A 21,298-nucleotide genomic window follows, 5' to 3' on the forward strand; every position below is an offset into this window, starting at 1 on the left:
GAGCAGTTCAGGGCTCCTAGAGAGAGTATTCCAAGAGACTCAGATGAAATCTGCAAGGCTTCCGCTAATGTAACCTCAAAATTTCAGAACACACTTCTACCACATTCTATAATCAAGCAGATGATCAAAGCCAGCCAGATTCCCAAAGAGGGAAATGTGAGACCATGTTTTTACTTCCATAGTCAGGGAATATGATCCAGAGCAAAGAGAAAAATGAGTTAGTAGCAGCAGACCCAGAATGATAAAGATGATGTAATTAACAAGAAATGACATTAAAACATCTATTATAAGTCTTCTAAACAACCTCAAAAAAATAAAAGAATGCATAACCATATGAGAAAAATGGAAGACATAAAGAAGACCTAAAAGGAACTTCTAAAATTTAAAATATATAAAATGAAAAATTAACTGGATGAGATTAACGTCACTGAATACTACAGAAGAAGAAAAAATTAGAAGTTAAAGACTTAGCAATAGAAACTATCCAAATTAAGCCCAGAGAGGAAAAAAATTTAAAAAAAAAAAACAGAAAAAATTGAGTGCATCAATGATCCATATGACAATATCAAGTGATCTATCTTGTGATCGATCTTATACATAATTGGAGTTCCAGAAGGAAATGAGAGAGAAAAAAAATAAAGAAAAATTTTAATGCAACAATAATCTTATATTTTCCAAATTTGATAAAAACTCTAACCCCATAAATCTGAGAACCTCTCTATGAATCTCAGGAAGAATAAATATAAAGAAAATGATACCAGGACATATCATAATCAAATTGCTGAAAATGAGTGATAAAGAGAGTATCTTAAAAGTAGCCAGATTAAAAAAATACACATTACCTACAAAGGAATGAAGGTTAAAAGGGGAACAGGCTTATTGTCAGAAACTTCACAGGCTGGAATACAACAGAATAACATCATTAAAGTATTGGAAAAAACCTGCCTACATAGAATGGTATATCCAGTAAAAGTATCTTCCCATATTAAAAGTAAAAATACTTTCTCAGATAAGCAAAAGTTGAGCAAAGTCATTTCCACCAGACCTGTACTAAAAACAAAACACATTAAAGGAAGTTCTTCAAGACAAAAAGAAAATAGAAATTTGGATCTACATAAATGAAGGAAAGAAACAGGCATGGTGGGTAGAAAATATGTGGTTTTAAATCAATGTATAATAATTGAAACACATACTGAAAGGAAAATTAATGCAGGAGTGTTGACACCTAAAATGCAAATTAAGAATGGGAAGAACTCGCTCTTTGGCCATTTTTCAAATAAAATTATTTTTTTCCTCCTAAACAACAGCACAAACAACCGGCACAAATACACACACACACACACACACACACACACACACACACACACCCCTCCCCCAAAATGTTTGACTATGGTATTCCATATGTCTGAGTAGAATATATAGGTGATAAATATATACACACTATTTTTGAATGCCTAGCCCATTGTTCTGAGTGGGTTGAAAATGCCTTAAGACAATTAGGTCTTTTCTCCTTGAATAAAATTCACTGACAACACTATGAAATTTTAATGATAGATGGTGAATTTATGAACTGCCACAAGGCATGTGAGAACCAAGAAAAAAGTTACCCTGTGCCAAAGCCCACATTGCCATTTGTAAGGACAGCTGCTTTCCAGAACACTGGACAGATGACACGTGTTTGTTCATTGGCTTTTTTTTTTTTTTTTTTTTTTTTTTTTTTGAGACAGAGTCTTGCTCTGTCGCCCAGGCCGGAGTGCAGTGGTGCCATCTCGGCTCAGTGCAACCTCCGCCTCCCGGGTTCACGCCATTCTCCTGCCTCAGCCTCCCGAGTAGCTGGGACTACAGGCGCCGGGCTAATTTTTCGTATTTTTAGTAGAGGCGAAGTTTCACCATGTTAGCCAGGATGGGCTCGATCTCCTGACCTCGTGATCCGCCCGCCTCGGCCTCCCAAGGTGCTGGGATTACAGGTGTGAGCCACCGCGCCCGGCCTGTTCATTGGCTTTTATATAGAAGCATTAACTGAATGCCTGCTATGTTTATGGACCACATTGTAGCTAAGACCCCATATATTATATTCCTGACATTCACTCAGGACTTTGCAATAGATAGTTCGCTTTTATATCTACCTTGCTTTCTCTTCATAACACTAAATGAGGAGGATGGATATTATTATCCCTTTTTCAGTTGAGGTTAAGAAAGCCCTGACTTTCAACTCATTACCCTACTTCCTTCACTGAAGCTGTAATATCCTTTAGACTCTGTCATAAACAGAAGCCTTCAGGTCTCAGCTGAATTCTGTTTTTTCAAGGGGACTTCTCATATACAGCAGATCTTCCAATAAGGTCATTTTGTTATAATGTTGATGAAAAAAGAAACATTGATTCCTGGCCGGGATCACTGTCCATGGGAAGTTCACACATTCTTCCTATATCTAAATGGGCTTTCTTCTCTTATTGTTAATACGGTTTCCATCCACATCCCAAAGATGGGCATGCTAGATTCGTTGGCGTGTCTAAATGGTCTCAATCTGATGAGTGCAGGGGTATATGTGCGAGTGTGTCCTGTAATAGAATGATGTCAAAGGCTGGTTCCTACTTTGCTCCAAGTTGCCAGGATGGGCTCTGGCCACCAGTGACCCTGAGCTGGAATTAAGCAGGTTGGAAAATGAATGAATGAATAAATACAAGTTATTGTAAAATAAAAACTTTTTCAGTACGTGATAATCATACAATAAACAATGCAGTATGAAAGTGCTTAGTGAGCTCACTGTATTTGTGGTTTGTTTCTGAACTGCGTGGTGGTAGGAGGTGCTTCTGACAATGTTCATTTTGCAAACATGTATTCTTTGATTGAATCTACCACCCCTAGGATTGCCCTCACTCTCTGATTCACTGAAAATTGAGTAAATAATTATCTTGTTTTTATTTTTCTTTCTTAAATGTATATATAGTTCACATTTATTTCAATGTTGAATAGTATAAGTGTTTTGGTCTTTATTTAGAAGTTTGGTGATGTTTTTGTGACCAGAAATATGCCATTGGAATTTAACTCTTGTTTATATCCATTATCCTGTGGTAAAATTGGTTTTGTTATACATCATTTTCTTAAAGTTGTAGTTTCCAAGAACCTAACCAGGACATTAAGTGAGGATGTACTGTACTCACATAGGTCTTGTATTATTTCTTCATAGCATATAGTTATCAAAGTGAGATTTTAAAAAAAGTTTGGCTCCCACATTGGTCTCAGCTTCAGGCAGGCAGAAGCTTTGACTCTTTACCATAGCAACCCCAGCACTCTGCATAATGCCTGGAACATGGTAGGCACTCAATATATGTGGTCTACTAAATGTGTGTTGGTTCCTGAAATGCTTCTGGATCACAACTGCATAGCAAAGGAAGGAATCTATCTATGGCTAGGTAGTTTTAGAATACCATATCTATGTATACTTTATAATGAAAAGCTTGCAGGAAAATTGGCTAGTATTACTTTATTAAATGAATTTGAGTCACTCATCCTCTCTTCAGATTATTCATCCATAAAATAATAATGTTTGAAAATCATATAGGTATTAAATGGTGCTCCTCAAAGCCCAGATGGTTCTGTAAGGGGTGAGGAAGAGCAAAGAGATACATTTAAATTTTTTCTTTTATTTACATACCAAGTAAAAGCACTACACATATTAAATGGCAGTCCAAGGCTAGGTTTGGTTCTGTGTCCCTACCCAAATCTCACCTTGAATTGTAATCCCCACATGTCAAAGGAGAGATCTGGTGTGAGGTGATTGGATCATGGGGACGGTTTCCCCCATGCTGTTCTTAGGATAGTGAGTTCTCACAGGAGCGGATGGTTTTTAAAGTATTTGGCAGTTCACCCTTTGTTCTCTCTCTCCTGCTGCCATGAAGAAGGTGTTTGCTTGCCCTTCGCCTTCTGCCACCTTCTGCCATGATTGTATTTCCGGAGGCCCCCCAAGCCATGCAGAACTGTGAATCAATTCCCCAGTCTCAGGTATTTCTTCAAAGCAGTATGAAAACAGAGTAACACAGTTTACAATAAAATATTCCCAATAATATTGAAGGTGCACTATAATTCTCCCTAAGCACTTAGAAACAAATGAAATCAAAAAGTAACACACAATGGATCATAATAAAGACATAAAATCTCTTAAGGGAAACAGAATAACACTCTACAATCTGAAAAAAACATCCATCAGGCAGGAGATTGATCAGCAATAAATGCAAAGGAAAAGTGGAGTCAGAGATGAGAACTCTGGAAATTCCCAACCAGTCCATGTCCAGGAGAAAGGAAACTTAAATCAGTGTTCAGACCTTGAGGCAAGGTCATTTCTTGTATGAAACAACAATACTATGCTCTCTTAGCCTGAGAACATTTTAAAAAATGGGTCCATCTCCTGTTTTTATTGATTTCATGATCTTCAGGCAAACTTCTGAATATTTCATGGTTCCCTAAAATAGTCTGCTGAAAAGAAAAATTGGTCATACCATCACGAATGTTCAGATCCATGTGACAGTTGTATTTCTCATAATCAAGAAACTGGCAAACTGATTTATATGCTTTTGTTTAAAACACCTAGTTAGTGTTCACTATGTTCCTAACATTGTTATAAGTGCTTCTAATAACAATTTATTACATCTTCATAGCAACTCTGTGTGGTAGGTACAATCCTATAAAGATAATAATAGTAAAGTAATGCACTTTTTCTGTTAAAAATTATTAATTTTTAATTGACAATTATATTTATTTATGGGGTACAGTATGATATTTTGATACATGTATACATGGTGGGATGATCAAATCAGGCTAATTAACATATACACCACCTTACATATTTCTTTGTGATGAGAACACTGAAAAACCACCCTTTTTTCAATTTTGAAAGGTTTGGAAGATATTATGGGTTCCTTTACAAGCCATCACAATAAAGTAAGTCGCACAATTTTATTTTGTTTTCCAGTGCATATAAAATTATGTTTACACTACATTGTGTAGTCTACCAGTGCTAAGATCTCTCTGTAGCATGCAATGCTGTTTGATAGCATTTTATATGCAGTGGAACTTCTTTCAAAATTGGAGTCAATCTTCTCAAACCCTGCTTCTCCTTTATCAACTAAGTTTATGTAATATTCTAAATTTCTTTGTTGTCATTTAAGCAATGTTCATGGCATCTTCACATAGACTAGATTCCATTTCAAGAAACCACTTTCTTTGTTCACTCATAAGAAGCAACTCCTTATTGAATAAAGTTTCATGATGAGATTGCAGCAGTTCAGTCACATTTCAGGCTCTACTTCTAATTCTAGTTCTCCTGCTATTTTCACCACATCCATAGTTACTTCTTCCACTGAAGTTTTTAACCCTTCAAAATTATCCATGGAAGTTGGAATAAGCTTCCTCTAAACTCCGTTAATGTCGAAATTTTGACCTTCTCCCATGGATTACAAATGTTCTTAATGGTATCTAGAATCATGACTCTTTTCCAGAAAGCTTTAAATTTACCTTGTCTTGGCGACTGTGAACACTGCTGCAGTGAATGTGGAGTGCAGACGCTTCTTCAGCTTACTGATTTTTGTTCCTTTGGGTGGCATAGCTGGATCATATGGTATTTCTACTTTTAGTTTTTTAAATAATCTTCATACTTTTTTCCAAAATAGTTGTACTAATTCACATTTCCACAACACAGTGTGTGAAGGTTCCCTTTTCTCTACATCCTTGCCAACACTAGCTAGCATTCACCTTTTTGATGATAGCCATTCTTACAGGTGCAGGGTGATATCTCATCGTGATTTAATTTGCATTTCCCTGTTGAGTAGTGATGTTGAGCATTTTTATATATATCTGTTGGCCATTTATATGTCTTCTTCTGAGAAGTGTCTATCCACATCATTAGCCCATTTTAATAGGATTATTTGCTTTATTGAGTCGTTCAATTTCTTAGAAACCATTGTAATCTTATTCTAGTTTTGTATTTAATTTTATACACATTATTTACTTTTGAACACGGGCTAAACTCAAAAAATTTTAGTCAGTGAAAGTTACAGTTTAGACCCATATTACCTAAAATCTTACCATAAATATGCCCACAAAATATTTGCCTTATGACAGCTCTATGAGTAAGACTATCTTTAAGCTTAAACTCAGTTGCCTTGGGTGATACTCAACAGGTGTGTGTCTTTTGTGTTCCTTTGGCATGGCCCAATTTTACACAGAGATTTTGGTAGAATGACTTGTTCTTCTCATATCTTTTTAGCTTCAGAATCTGGATAACTCAGTTAAGGAAATATAAGTAGGAGGCCTTCAAAGGAGAACAAGTAATTTATGGGACCTGAATTTCTGAAATAATATTAAGGCAACATTGGGCTTCATGGCGAAACACCAGAGGTTGGAAAGAGCTGAAGATTTACTCTTTTGTCATTCACATCACCTCCCTCCATCCATTTTAATAGGTCCTTTTACCAATTAATTTGGTCTTGCTGATGCTTTGATTAGGCAAGTTACAGATATATTTTAATCGTTGCAAAAATGAATAATTCAAAGAAGGCATAGACCAAGGAAATAGATTGTTGAGAAGTAACCCCTCAGCTTAGAGAAGAAAAAATACACAATGTTATTCTAATATCTATGAATGAGGTACTAACTGGATGATGTGTGATTACCATTGTGATTAAATGGCAAAAACAGACACATGGAGAAGCTGAGTAGTGTTTAAGGCACTGTCTTTTTGCCAAGTTAATACACTATGCACACTGTTTTCCATACAAGATTCTCAAGTAGTAACTATAGTAAAGAGCATAACTCAAAAAATAGAGTGCGTAGGTGGAGAGGCATACTGGAATGCATGAAGGTGTTTCATTATGTATAATGAGAACAGTCTCCACCTTCTGAAGAGTCTCCAAAAAAGCAAACTGGAGGAAAAGTCACACCTTTAAGGTGGAAATCCAACAAAGATGTCTTAAGATTCTGAGGAAGAATTTGCTCCTTGCCAGTCAGTTATTGCCAGACTGCAGCATGTAGATGATAAGATCAAGATATGATTGAGGAGACTTTTACTTGTGCGAGAAGGGAGTAACCATGCCACTATTTTTAACCCTTAAGATTTAAAACATGCATTTAATTCTTTTTAATATGTACTTAATGTATATTCTGATAGCATTCCAAGACATTTCCATTGACAAGTGAATGTTATAAATTCAGTAGTCTTAATATACTTATGAATATATTATGTTGTTCGCACGAATGTTCATTGCAGCACTTTTCACAATAGCAGAAACATGGAATCAATCTAAATGTCTATCAGTGACAGATTGGATAAAGAAAACATGGTACATATGCACCATGGAATATTATGCAGCCATAAAAAAGAACAAGATTATGTCCTTTGCAGGGACTTGGATGGAGCTGGAGGTCATTATCCTCAGCAAACTGACAGAGGAACAGAAAACCAAATACCACATGTTCTCACTTATAAGTAAGAGCTAAATGATGCGAACTCACGGACAAAAAGAGGACAGACAGACACTGGGGCCTACTTGAAGGCGGAGGGTGGGAGGAGGGAAAGGAGCAGAAAAAAGTAACTGTTGGGTACTAGGCTTAATACCTGGGTGATGAAATAATCATTACAAAAAAAACCCCTGTGACACGAGTTTACCTATATAAAAATTTGCACATGTACCCCCAAACCTAAAGTCAAAGGTAAAATAATCACGTTTTTTCAATTTAATAAAAAGACCCCCCAAAAATGTTGCCCTTCAGTTAACAAATAAAGTGTGATGCGAGGCAAGACATATTAGTTTACTGCTAATTCATAGATGAGGTTTGATGATTTATTTTCTGCATCTGAATCTCACACTCAGTTCTTATTGGGAGAAAAAATGTATACGTATGGTTCTTTGGTATGTTTGTTGAGTATTTTTTTGTTGATTATGTGTAAGGAAACATATGTAAAAACGGTCATGGTTTTTAATAATGTGTTTTTATAACTAAGATGAATTATTAGAAAGGCCCAAAGATTAAAACTCTAATTGTGTAATTGTTATTTTCACAGGAAGCTTATTGAGACTCGCCTGAGAACCATTCCAAGTCACGCATTTTCTAGTCTGCCCAATATTTCCAGAATGTAAGTTTTTTTAATATAAAAAGAAGTTTGCATTTGTGCTATGTTATTCTCTAAATGTGTCCTATCAAGAAAAATACTTGCTATTATACTTGCATAAATCAATGGCAGTTACATTTTCAATGTATATGACAATTTTATGTACATAATTTTTATTTGATTTTGCTATATCTCCACTCCCTAGTTCCTATATGATTTTTTAAAACCTAAATCAAATTTAAATTCATTTGGTTTTGAGAATTTCATGATTCTCTATGTATTTTCATATATCTTGGGATGTGGCAAAACTTTAGCTGTAAATCTCTCCTATAAACATCCCATAGTTTATAAGCTAAACATATATACAGATAGACAAACATCCATCTGTCCTAGTCACCAATTCTTGAATCACCTTGCACTACTAATACAAATATTTACATTTTATTATAAACATAGCCAATGGTTTCAAATCTCTCTCGCTTTAAAAGAAAATTTAAAATAATTCTAAACCTTAAAAATTGAATTGCTATCCCCTTAGAGTGAGGAGAAAAGGGATTTTCCATATTGGGTTGACAAAGAGTGAATGAAATGAAGCAGATCTTTATTTCATTTAGTTGATTTTGACAGGCAATCCAGATAATTCAGGCATGCGAAATAATATAACCAGAAGCAATCTGTACAGTTTTTGGCTAAATGCACTCACTCCGTGGCCATTTGGTTAGTGTTTCTGTCATTTCAGTAGTTCTCAACCACAGGCAACTCTACCCCTAGAAGCATTTAGCATTTTTGGTAGAGACGGGGCTGCTACTGGCACCTAGTGGGTAAAAGTGAAGGTTGCTGCTAAACATTCTACAGTTCATAGGACATTCCCCATAACAGAATTATCTATTCCAAAATGTCAGCAGTGCTGAGACTGAGAGACCATCCTATTGAACATCTCTGCAGTTTTTTATGTTGCTAACAAGTCCTTCCTCTTTCAGATTCTTGCCTCTTTGTTTTCCTTCATATTCCTCTCTCATTCCTCTTCTTGCCCCACCCGGCTACTCTTCCTCAGTCTCCTTTTCTGACTTCCTGTTTTAATTTTGCCAGCTACTTAATTACCAGCTCTTTCTTTGTATATTTTGTTCTAATTCCTCTATACCCCACTCTCCTTGAGTAAACACTCTCATTCCTTTGGCTGCACTATTTCCTAATACAACTAATTTCCAAACATTACCACTTTGAGTCTCACAGGCTCTTCAAAACCAGCATATCCAAAATAAACACATCATCTTCCTCCCAAGCTGTTCCTTCTCTTTCAACAGCACCACTTTAGCATCCTATAAGCTAAAAACCTCGAATTCTTTAGCTCTTCCTTTTCCCTCATCTACCTTATACAACTGCCTATTTGGTGTCTCTACTTGCATGTCCTAGCAGCTTGGTCATTACTTCATTCATTCAACAGATATTTATTGAGCCCTACTTTGTGCCTGGCACTTTGCTAGATGTTCCGTGTGTAACAGTAGACAAAACTCACAGAGGTTCAGTTTTATTCCTAAGAGAGTAATGAGTGTCATGATGGGGTCAGTTATTGGGTGATATGGAAACTCACATAAGAGGTCTATTATCTAAACAGGAACAGGGAGAAGAGTTGGAGAAGACTTCCTGAAAAAAAAAAATCGCACCTGACCTGTGATCTGCCTTACATAGCAAAAAGCAGAAGGGAAAATCCTGGGCTTTCTGAAGAATTAAAAGTTTCTTGGAGGTAGAGCTTAGGCAGGGAGGTGGGCAATAGAAAAACATAAAACTTGGGTCTAAGTTAGTACAGGGTCTTGTAAATCATGTGAAGGAGTTTGAAATCTTCCCTAAGGGCTGAGCCATTCAATGGTTTTAAGCAGGCAAGTGAAACGGTCAGATTTTCATTTGAGAAACATTCCCTTGGCTTTGCAGTGGAGTGATGGGTGGAAGTGGAGCAAGGCTGTAGGCAGGAAGCTAGTGAAGAGGCTGATGCAGTGCCCAAAGGACGGGATGGGAAACTGAAGGATGATCATTGAGTGGGAATAATGAAAAAGGATAGAGATTTGAGACATAAATAAGGGAGGGCTGATAAACTTCAAAGTTGACTGACTTGGAGATGGTGGGAGATGGAAAAGAAATGCATCCAAGTTTCTGATTAGGACATCTGTGTGGTTGATGAGCACATTCATTTAGGCAGAGAAGTGTTTTGTGTATTTGCTGTGGAGGGTCAGGGGGTGTGTTAGGAATTCAATTTGGGGTGTATGGCATATGAGGTGCAGTTATATTGAGTACATATCAGGACATAGACAGAATTTTTTCATTCATTTGACAAATATTTGTTTAGCCCCTACTATGTGCCAATCACTGCTCTGAGAGCTGGTGATACATCAGGGAACAAACAAAGATCCATGTCCCCATGGAGTTTCCATTTGAATGGGAGGAAATAGACAATGAACCAAAAACACAATAAATAAGCAAATTAGATACTAATTTAGAAGGAAATAAGTGTATGGGACAAAGAAAAAAATAAATTAGAGTAAAGAGGATCGGGAGTTCTGGGTATATGGGGGCACATGGGGAGAGATTCAGGTAGAGATTAAGAGTCACAAACAAGTGGGTGTCACTGGGACCAGGCAGAGGCATCCATAGAGAGGGAGAAGCTAAAGAGAGTGAAGAAAGAACAATTTTAAGAGCATGTGGTCCCTGAAGAAGCAGGAGGGGATGAGATCCAAATAGAGGGATTGGCCTTCTACAGGAAGATGGTCACTTTTTACATCATAACAAGAAAGTTATGTTGTAGGACTTTCTCCTTAGTTCAGCTAAAAGCCAGGTTCTTGTCACATGGCCATAAAAGATTAGGCTCACAGACACTTTGAAAAGTGATAAAAATAGAATTTATTGGGTGAAAGGGGAAAAAAGGGAAACAGGGACTCTTAGCAAAGCGAGAGTCCTCCCAACCCATTTCCCACCTCACAGATTGAATCCCAGGTACCACCTCAGAACAGGAGAGGCCAGGCTCCTCCCCACTATAAATGAACTTCCCAAAGCTACACCCCAGTACACACTTCTCCCAGGGCACAGGCAGTTGAAGGTTCTGCTATGGAGCCCTTTTTTACTTAACTTTCTCAGTTGTAGGAAAAGATGGGACAGATGCAGGTAAACTAACAGGCTTATTGGTTGGGAATTCAAGGCATTCTCATGTTAAAATTTCAAACATTTCTATAACTTATCAAATTATTAAAAGACATCTAAGAAGATGGAAGATGGAAGTGGCAGAGTTAGAAATTTGATGAGAAGATTTGAAATAAAAGTGATGAGCAATAAGAAGAGGGTTGGTTGACTGAGATATAGGAGACACCCAAACAGATCTGAAGGCTCCACTGAGGCTTCCCCCAGGAATAGTGCTGGATTCTCCAGTCTGGGTTAAGTGATAGGGTTCCCTGAACTCTATCAAGCACTTAACACCTTGCGTTAATCCCATTTACCTTGTATGTTAATCTGTATCTCTGAGTACTGTGAGTTCCTTGAAGGTTGGGAACAGGCCTGTTTTGTCATTGTCCAGAAGGATGTCTGTCATACAACTAATGTTCAATACATATTTGTGGAATAAAAGCACATATACATACCTGAATAATAATTAAAGATTTGATATATCTTGGGGAGAAAAAAGAGATCAATAGGATGAAGCTAGGTTTGTCTGAGATGGTTCAAATTCCCACTTGGTATTCTGGCATAATTGTTAACAGCACCTTGCTTTAACTCACAAAAATAGCCCAGTTTGAATGATAAGTCATATGATGATTGTAATGATTATATGATATTTACATATGAAGAAGAAGTAGGATCTGATTTTTCCTAGTTATAGAATGGGGTAAGTAAGCAGGGAATAGCAATTTTTATCCCACTGAATAAACGATTCCTACCAGTTGTCTTCACAACTAAGCTATCACAGCCCTTCAAAGAGGTATCATTAGGTTGGAGAAACTGGAACTTCCATTTGATAATATGGGCCAAGTGACTATCTTTCTGGAATCTTGAGAAAGACTCATACTTCTTAACTAAGAAATTCAGTAGAAGATTTGGAGCAAAGGAAAAGATACTTAGGAAAACCAGTTGGCAGCCTTGAAAAATGATTCTTGCTCTGCAAGCTGGCTCAGCTAGCTGGCTCAGCTTCATCCATGATAAATCCCCACAGTCTCTACATGGCACATTAATTCTTTTCAATCTGTTCCATTGTTTCCTTTATGTTAGAAATATATTTGTATCAAAAAAATTCATATGTTATTATCCACAAGAGGCAAAGGGTTAAGAGATTGGGTAAATCAAAGGATAATTGTTTAGAGAACGAGTAATTCAAAATAGAAAGCACAGAGCCATTAGAATACTTGTAATAACCAAGATAAAAACTCAGAATGGAACAATCAGCACTCCTCTTGTAAACATTGCATTGATGAGGATATTTTATGGGCAGATTCAATTCAAACGTAAGGCCAGTGGTTCTCAACACTGCCCACACATTAGAATCGGCTAAGAAGCTTTTGAAAAGTAAAAGACTCATCCCTCATAAACTCTGATTTAATTATCCTAGACCAGGTCTTGGACATCTGTGTATTTTAAAAGCCCTTCAGGTAGTTTAGTTGCATGTCCAGGGTTGAGAATCTCTGCTATGGCTATAGCTGGAAACCAGCTGTCAATTGTTCATTTTCACAAATGTCATAGAAATACCTCTCAACAGAAAGTGGTCATTGAGTTTGGCCGCATTAGTCATTCTCATCACAAGATGGAATTTGAGGAAACTATCTGAAACATTCCTTATATGTTCTTGACAAGTTGTATTTAGGAATTTCTCTTCCTTTTTCAGTACTTGAAGCTTTTATCTGAATTACTTTTTGCTTACGAAGTTTAAGACGGAGCTTGAATTTTCAGTTTCATTTAAAATCACGAACAGAAGTCTTAAGGGAGTATGTAGTCACCCTGTGGAATGCTCCTCTAGAGAACTGCAGTTTTCTCTTCATCTTTGAAACTACATGTCTAATTCCATGGTATTAGACATTCCGTTAAAAATGCTTCTTATTCACTCTAGTGTTCCTTTCTGATGCTCGTGGGTTTTTTTGTTTGTTTGTTTTTTGGTTTTTGTTTTTTTTTTGCTATTTTGAGGAACTCTTCTATTCATTCAGTCACTTAATAAGAGTCTACAACATGCCAAGCACTCTGAAAGGCACTCAAGAGTCAGTGGCCAAAAACAGACACAGTTCTGCATTTCAGAGAATTTACAGTCTAGTGAGACACCATAAATATCACCCAAAGAATGGGAAGTTTGCACTGTGATAATTAGTGAAAGGAGTCTGTAGTGATATATAGTGATATCTCACTATATATATCCCTGTATATATACCATATATATACATATGTATGGGAGATTCAATTCAAACTATAGGTCAGTGGTTCTCAAAATTGCCTACACATTAGAATCAGCTAAGAAGCTTTTGAAAAATAAAAGTACTTGACTCATCCTTCATAAACTCTGATTTAATTATCCTAGACCAGGTTTAGACATCTGTGTCTAAAGGCACAGGTTTAAAGGCAATAGAAGAGTTCCTTTAAAATGGAAGAGTTCCTCAAAATAGAAAAAACAAAAAACAAAAAAACACAAGCATCAGAAAAGAACACTAGAGCGAATAAGAAGCATTTTTAATGGAATGTCTAATAACATGGAATTAGACACGTAGTTTCAAAGAAGATGAAGAGAAAACCGCAATTCTCCAGTGGAACATTCCACAGGGTGACACCATATGTATATATATCCCTATATATACATATGGGAAATTTTAATCAGGGAGTTTGGGGAAAGTTTCTGAAGGAAATGACAGTTAAATGAGAACTTAGGATAAATAGGAGTTAACATACAGGAAGAATTCAGGTATCACGAGATCTGAAAAAAAAGTAGTAAGTAATTTTAACATAATTAGGCAGAATCTATGAGGGTTATACATGTTGCATGATCTGGGAAACCCATAACAAAAAGTTACGTCAAAAATAGTATGTTTGAAGTTTACAACCTTATTAACTTTCTATTTTGTCTTATTTTTTCTGACATTCAGCTACTTGTCTATAGATGCAACTCTGCAGCAGCTCGAATCACACTCCTTCTACAATTTGAGTAAAGTGACTCACATGTAAGTACAAGGAAAAGTGCAGCATAGACCTAAGCCATAACCACTCTTGACTGATAATCTTGGGGCTCCAGATGGGAGTGGGAGCTGGTTTCTAGATTGTGAGTCAAAACTTCCATCTATGATTAAATTATTAACCTGTTCTCATTCTCAATTTATGTTAATTCATCTTCATTACACCTCAATTCCATAGTTGGAAGTTAGACAACATTAAAAGTTCTGTTCTTGAACCACTCACTATCTGTTCTATTACTATTGTATCAGCATATTTTATTGATGTGAATGTCAGTGAGACAATAAGTACTTACTGAGTAACTACTTGATTCTATGGTCTGTGCAAGATTCTACAAAGCTGGCATATTTTCCTTAATTCGGAAAGAGAAGAGTTGCTTAGTGAGACTAGAACAACTCCTAGTTCTGGAGTTGTTCAGAGTTGGATCTGAACACCAGCATCTCTGCCTACTCCTTATCTCCCTTTGGACAAGTCATGTCACCTTTCCTAGCCTCATTTGCAAAATAAGTGTAATAAGAGTTGCAACTTCATGTTTATCATAAATATTGAATTATATCTAGCAAATGAAAACCAGTCAATATACCTCAGAATAATTTTTCTATTTCTCTAGTAGATTATCATCTATAAAAAGTGTTACATAATCACATTGCATTATTTTAAGCAGCTATGTATTAGCATTATTTTAAGCAGCTATGTATTACTAATCATTAACTCGATTTTCTTGAAGAAACAAAAATACTTATCTATAAATACTTAGTATATCCTAACATTACATTAAACATTGCATGAATATCATTTGTCTGGTTATTATTTAACCCTTAAAACAACCCTGTGAAGCAGATACAATTATTTCCATTATTTATATAAGAAAAACATAAATGCAGAGAGGCTAAATATGTTTTCCTTGGTTGAACAGTTACTAAGGGATAGGGCCAGAATCTTTATACCATAAATGTATTACTTAAAAATTATTCGCTATCCACTACATTAAGTTGCTTTCAAGAATATTGAGGCCCAAGATACTGCTTCCAAGTATGGTAGGCTACCTTACATCAGATCAACTATTAGTCTGAGAATAGCTTAAGGAGCTGAATCTTTTTTAAAATGTTTGAAAATATTAGAGTGTTATGAAAACAGTAAGAACTCAATGGGCAATAAGCAAATCCCAAAAACAGCATTTGGTTATTTTTCCCCTTCAGGTATTTCCTGAATTGTAAGCAACAGCTTAAGGGCTAAGAAGCTGACCAGAGGTTCAGCATCTATTAGGGCTAGGAAAATCAAAATTTGAGTTCAGGGTTTGCTAAGAAAGATTGTTCCTAGTAAACAATCCAGGGTTTTAGTTGAGATCACTGAAGAGCTTCGTCTTAGAAGTATGGGAAAACTGTGAATAGATCAGCCCTTGCAAAGACTAAAACCTAGCTTTGAATCAATCAAAAATAACTCAAAAGTTTGCGGGGCAAAAAAATCAAAAGAAGATAGACAACAGAAAATGATCCTTAGGAAGTTCAAATATTGGAGTTATCAGACACAGACTTTAAAATAACTAGCATGTTCAAAAATCTAAATGACAAGAGAGAATTTCAGAATAAAACTGAAAATGATAAAAAAGATCAGTTGTAAACTCTAGAATCTAAAAAGTCAATAACAAAAATCTAAATACATGAGTTTAACAAGAGATTAGACAGAGCTCAATGGAGAATTAGTAATCTGGAAGATAGGTCAGCAGACTATAATCAGTCTGAAGCATGGAGAGAAAGAGAAAATAAGAAATATGTAGCACAATAAAAAGTCTAGCATACCTATGATTAAATTATTAACCTGTTAGATCCCAAGAAAAGAGAGAAAGAATGAGAGAAGCAATATATGAAAGAAACTTTCCAAAACTCTTAAGAGACACCAAGTCACATATGTTAGAAGTACTGCAAACCCCAAAAGGATAAATATGAAGAAAATCACATCAAGCCACATCATAGTAAAATTGCTAAAAAACAAAGACAAAAAGAAAATTATAAAAACCAGCAAGGCTGGGTGCAGTGACTCATTCCTGTAATCCCAGCATTTTGGGAGGCCGAGGCGGGTGGATCACAAGTTCAGGAGATTGAGACCATCCTGGCCAACATGGTGAAACCTCATCTCTACTAAAAATACAAAAATTTGCTGGGCATGGTGGTGTGTGCCTGTAATCCCAGCTACTCGGGAGGCTGAGGCAGGAGAATCACTTGAACCCGGGAGGTGGAGGTTGCAGTGAGCTGCACTGCACTCCAGCCTGGGCAACAGAGCGAGATTCCATCTCAAAAAAAAAAAAAAAAAAGCAGCAAGAAAATAATAAATAATACTTTCAAGAATGTAACAAGACTAATAGCTGACTTTTCAACAGAAATCATGGAATTTATAACACAATAGAAAGATATTTGTGAACAACAAAACAGCAAATATCTGCCAGCCCAACCAGAAGATTATTTAAAATTAGAAAAAGATAGATACTTCAAGCAAACAAAAATTGAAAGAATTTATTATCATTAGACTCATATTAAAGGAACTACTAATGGGAATTACTAAGACAAAAGTAAAGCGATTCCACATGCTAACACATTTCTGTGCAGGAAGAAATGAAAAGCAACAGAAAAGCTCAATATATGGGTAAATATAAATGAACCTTGACTGCACAAAATGAAATAATGTCTTAGGGGATTTAAAATACTGTTCTTTGCTCTGCATGATAGTGTGGGATCATAAAATTGTGCAAACTGAAAGTGTATTAAGCAATCTTAATAATCAATAAGAAAAATTGTGTTGTGACTTCTAAAAGCTTTTATGAAAACATTAAAATTTCTCAGTTATAAATAGGAAAAAATAATAAAACTAATATTTCACATACTGTAATTGTCAATATTAGAAACACTTACAAGTAAAATGCTTTACTGCTTTGTAAAAACTTACCAAGAGTAGCTTAGACAGTGCTTGACCTTTTATCTTTATTATATAAGTTACAAGAGAATATCTTTTCAATACCCTGGCAAATTGTCATACTTCTTTCTAAGTCTAGATTAGCTTCCATCATTTTATCCTTTGCTTTTTAAATATTATAAAATATTTTCAAGTGTTTCTTTAATGTGAATTTTTTTTTTTTTACCGTCATTGTATCTTTTGGGACATCTTTATCCTTTGCACCCATTTTTCTCCCATCACTAAGTTCCTCTGATTAAATATCTAGAGTTTCTCAGCCAGCCTGGACAACATAGTGAGATCCTGTCTCTACCAAAAAAAAAAAGAAAAACAAAATTAGCTGAGCATGGTAATGCAAACTTGTGGTACCAGTTACACAGGAGGCTGAGGTGAGAGGATTAATTGAGCCCAGGCATTCAAGGCTGCAGTGAGCTATGATCACACCACTGCACTCCAGCTTGGATGACAGAGCAAGACCTGGTCTCTAAAATAAATAAATAGTCTCAGATGGTGGTATCAACTTTTCATGCCAGTGATTTATTCTATGATTCCATTTGGATTTCCTTTTCAGTAACATTACATTTCATTTCTTTGCTTCATTTTCATCTTTATTGGTAAATTCACTCTTTCAATTAGCCATTTTTAGGCAATGTCATATTAGGTGATTACTGGGAAACACACAGGAAACACAATGACATGCTTTATTGTTTGTGAATGAACTGAGCAAGAGATGCCCAGTGAGCAACCATCAATGACTTTGAAAGAGAGATGTAATTGGTCACCTACTATAATGCGCATCTGTTATTTACATAGTGATCTGTGGACTGAAGAGCTGGCAACAAAGTTTGTACTTTATTCAGTGATTAATAGTTAATATACTATGGCAACTGAAACTTCAGGGATGTTGTTGAGGACAGTTATCATTTACATTTGATTAAATCATGGTAACTGAACTTCATGTGTATTGGAGCCATGCAAAGTAGAACTGCTTGTATGCATAGAATTAAAATATGCAATAGCTTTTTTTAAAAGTCTAGGACATTATAAATAATGTTAAAGTGTTCTAAACGTCTTTGAATTATTTGAGAAGTGGTGAAAGTACTAACTGAAATTAAACTTTTATAAATCATAAATAAATGTTTTAACTCACAGGACAGCTACTAAAATGCTTGTAGAAGACTGGATAACTAATAGGCTAATAGTAGTGGGGAATGAAATAACGAAATTAATTAATTAATACAAAAAAAGCAAGAAATTGGAAGAAAAAGAGAGTTTCTGGAATAAATACTAGATTTAACTCCAAATAATCAGCATTTACATTAACTGCATTAAATGTATAAGGACTAAATACTCTTAAGTAAAATACAAAGATTGATTGGTTAATTTTTAATACTCGCTCTATGCTGCTTACAAGAGACATTTTAAACATTATACAGAAAGGTTGAAAGTGAAAAGATAAAAATACATAAAATGCAAACAGTAACTAAAAGAAAACTGATGTAAATATGCATATATATAAAGCATAAAGCCTTACTCTAAGGGAGTAGAGTAATTACTTCATAATGATTAAAGGAATCATTATATAAGATATACTGATTCTAAATTTAATGTCTGTAAGAGCATAGCTTCAAACCGTATAAAGCAGGAACTGGTAGATCTAAAAAGATAAACAATAATTGGCAATCATAGTGAGAGCTTGTTTTAATATAGTTTTATCAATAATTGATAGAACAAGCACACCAAAATAGTAAATATACTGATAAAAATTAATAAAAAGATTTGAACATAATTTACAAACTTGATTATATTGACTTATAAAAAATATTGTATCCAACAACTGCAGAGTATATATTCATTTCAAGGACACATGGAACATTTGCTAAAATTGACCACATGTGGGGCCATAAAAGCAAGTCTCAATAGATTACAAAAAAAATTAAAATCAGCATGTAAATAACCTAACTTCTAAATAACTCTGACTTCTAATTAACCATAGGATTAAGGAAGAAATCATAATAAACATTAGAAAATAATTTTAACTAAATGATAATAAAAATATGACATATCAATACCTGTGGGATGAGTCAAAGTCATGCTCAGAAGAAAACATATAGCCTTAAGACAACATATATTAGAAAAGAAGGCTAAAAATAAATCAATTATGCATCCTTCATAAGAAGTTTATAATAGAGCAGTACATTAAAACCAAAGAAAGTAAAATAACACTGAGGCCCAGGAAGGCTGAAGATCCCCAGTACAGTAAAGACAGCAACAGTCTACAAAATTGAAAACCAAATCTTCTGACTCCAAATGTGATATCCATTTATCAAACCATTTTGCTTCTTTGCCCTCTCATCAAAAACAAAAGTAATTAATTTGTAGTGAAGTCTTGTATAAACCCTACTGATCTTAAAAGCAGTCATTTTGTTGTTGTTGTTGTTTTGTTTTTGTTTTTGAGACGGAGTCTCTCTCTGTCACCCAGGCTGGAGTGCAGTGGCGCGATCTCGGCTCACTGCAAGCTCTGCCTCCCAGGTTCATGCCATTCTCCTGCCTCAGCCTCCCAAGGAGCTGGGACTACAGGTGCCCGCCACCACTGCTGGCTGATTTTTTGTATTTTCAGTAGAGACAGGGTTTTACCCTGTTAGCCAGGATGGTCTCGATCTTGTGACCTCGTGATCCACCTGCCTCGGCCTCCCAAAGCACTGGGATTACAGGCATGAGCCACCGTGCCCGGCCTCGTTTTGTTTTTATTATGACCTTTTTTCTCATAAAGATTCCAGTTGTTATTTACAAGTTTTTTAAAGTAAATATTCAGTTGTCTACTCTGAGCAAAAGTGTTAACTTCCTAAACCAAAGGAAACTATTAAATACAGTAATTAAAAAGAGAATGAGTTTAAAAATAAATTATTAAAAGATCATTTGCTTATATACTTGAGATATTGAGAATCTAATATCTTAAAAATTTAAAGAATAATGCACCTTATATTCTTCAAATGTATCTGACATTATTGTCTGCAAATGGTTTTGGTGAATAGAAAAGATTAGTGAAGATTTTTGCATGCATATCACCCAAATGTTTAATACATTTGTTTTATAATCATTTATTAAGCAGTGACTATATACAAAGCATTATAACTTTCATGAGAAAAATAGAGCTGAAAGATCACTCATCTTTGCTCAAGGAATTGAGAATGGTTTTGTGGGTGTAAGGCATGAAACTGAGTATCAGTATAGAATGATTTGTTTAATTTATACACCACATAAGTACCATTAACCAAACTTTCCTGGGATTCCTCAGTATAGAATTAAAGCCCTCAGATTTGTTTAGGAAAGAGAGCTCTTTATTGTGTTGGATTTGCTGCAAGGATAGATATGTAGGTACTAAACTTATGAATAGACATTTCAAATGCCAATGCATATTGCCAGCATTTATTGAAAAGCTCCAATGAGGACTACATCAGCAGTAAAATAACACAATGTTATTCCATTTCCGAAGTGTGTTTTCTTTCTAAGCTGCCCTTCGAAACCGACTTTTTTTGGTCCTGTGACTTGGTAAATAGAAAGCTGAGCAGTTAGTTTACCATTGCCACTTCTAATTATCCCTACCAGTACCTGTCCAGTCTTACGAAGCTCTATATACATCCTCTGAGATGGCTTCCCAATTCACGTTTAGATTGTGTTCTGTGATATGAATTAGAGTATTAGAACGTAAGCACTCTTTAGTCTAAAGCTGCCTCCTTGTAAATTTGGCCTAAAGGCCTCTCTGTACACAGTGAACTATAACCTAACTGGGTATGTGAACAGACCACAGACAATAACTTACTTTTTTACCAATCACTGAGTTTCTGCCAATCACAGGTGACCAGTTGTTCAAACAATGTTCAAATAAGGCAAATACTGAGCTATAACCAATCCAGCTGCTTCTATACCTCACTTCTGTTTTCTGTATATCACCTTCTTTCCACTCCCACTTCCAGAAATTCTCTATCACACAGCAGCACCAGAGTCTCTCTGAACCTATTCTGGTTAGGGGGCTGCCTGATTCATGAATTACTCTTTGCT

At 35.6% G+C, this 21,298-nt stretch overlaps 1 protein-coding gene across 3 annotated transcripts in view; it reads left to right on the forward strand.

The window, feature by feature from the left end:
- TSHR (thyroid stimulating hormone receptor) overlaps window positions 1-21,298 on the forward strand; it is a 178,860-nt gene that overhangs the window by 95,549 nt on the left and 62,013 nt on the right. For all 3 annotated transcript variants that reach the window (XM_025391838.1, XM_025391839.1, XM_025391840.1), the window contains 2 exons: window positions 8,060-8,131; window positions 14,206-14,280. In XM_025391838.1, the coding sequence (XP_025247623.1) occupies window positions 8,060-8,131; window positions 14,206-14,280 (147 nt within the window). The remainder of the gene's footprint in view (window positions 1-8,059; window positions 8,132-14,205; window positions 14,281-21,298) is intronic.

The sequence above is a fragment of the Theropithecus gelada genome, chromosome 7b, assembly GCF_003255815.1.
Source record: "Theropithecus gelada isolate Dixy chromosome 7b, Tgel_1.0, whole genome shotgun sequence".
NCBI lineage: Eukaryota > Metazoa > Chordata > Mammalia > Primates > Cercopithecidae > Theropithecus > Theropithecus gelada.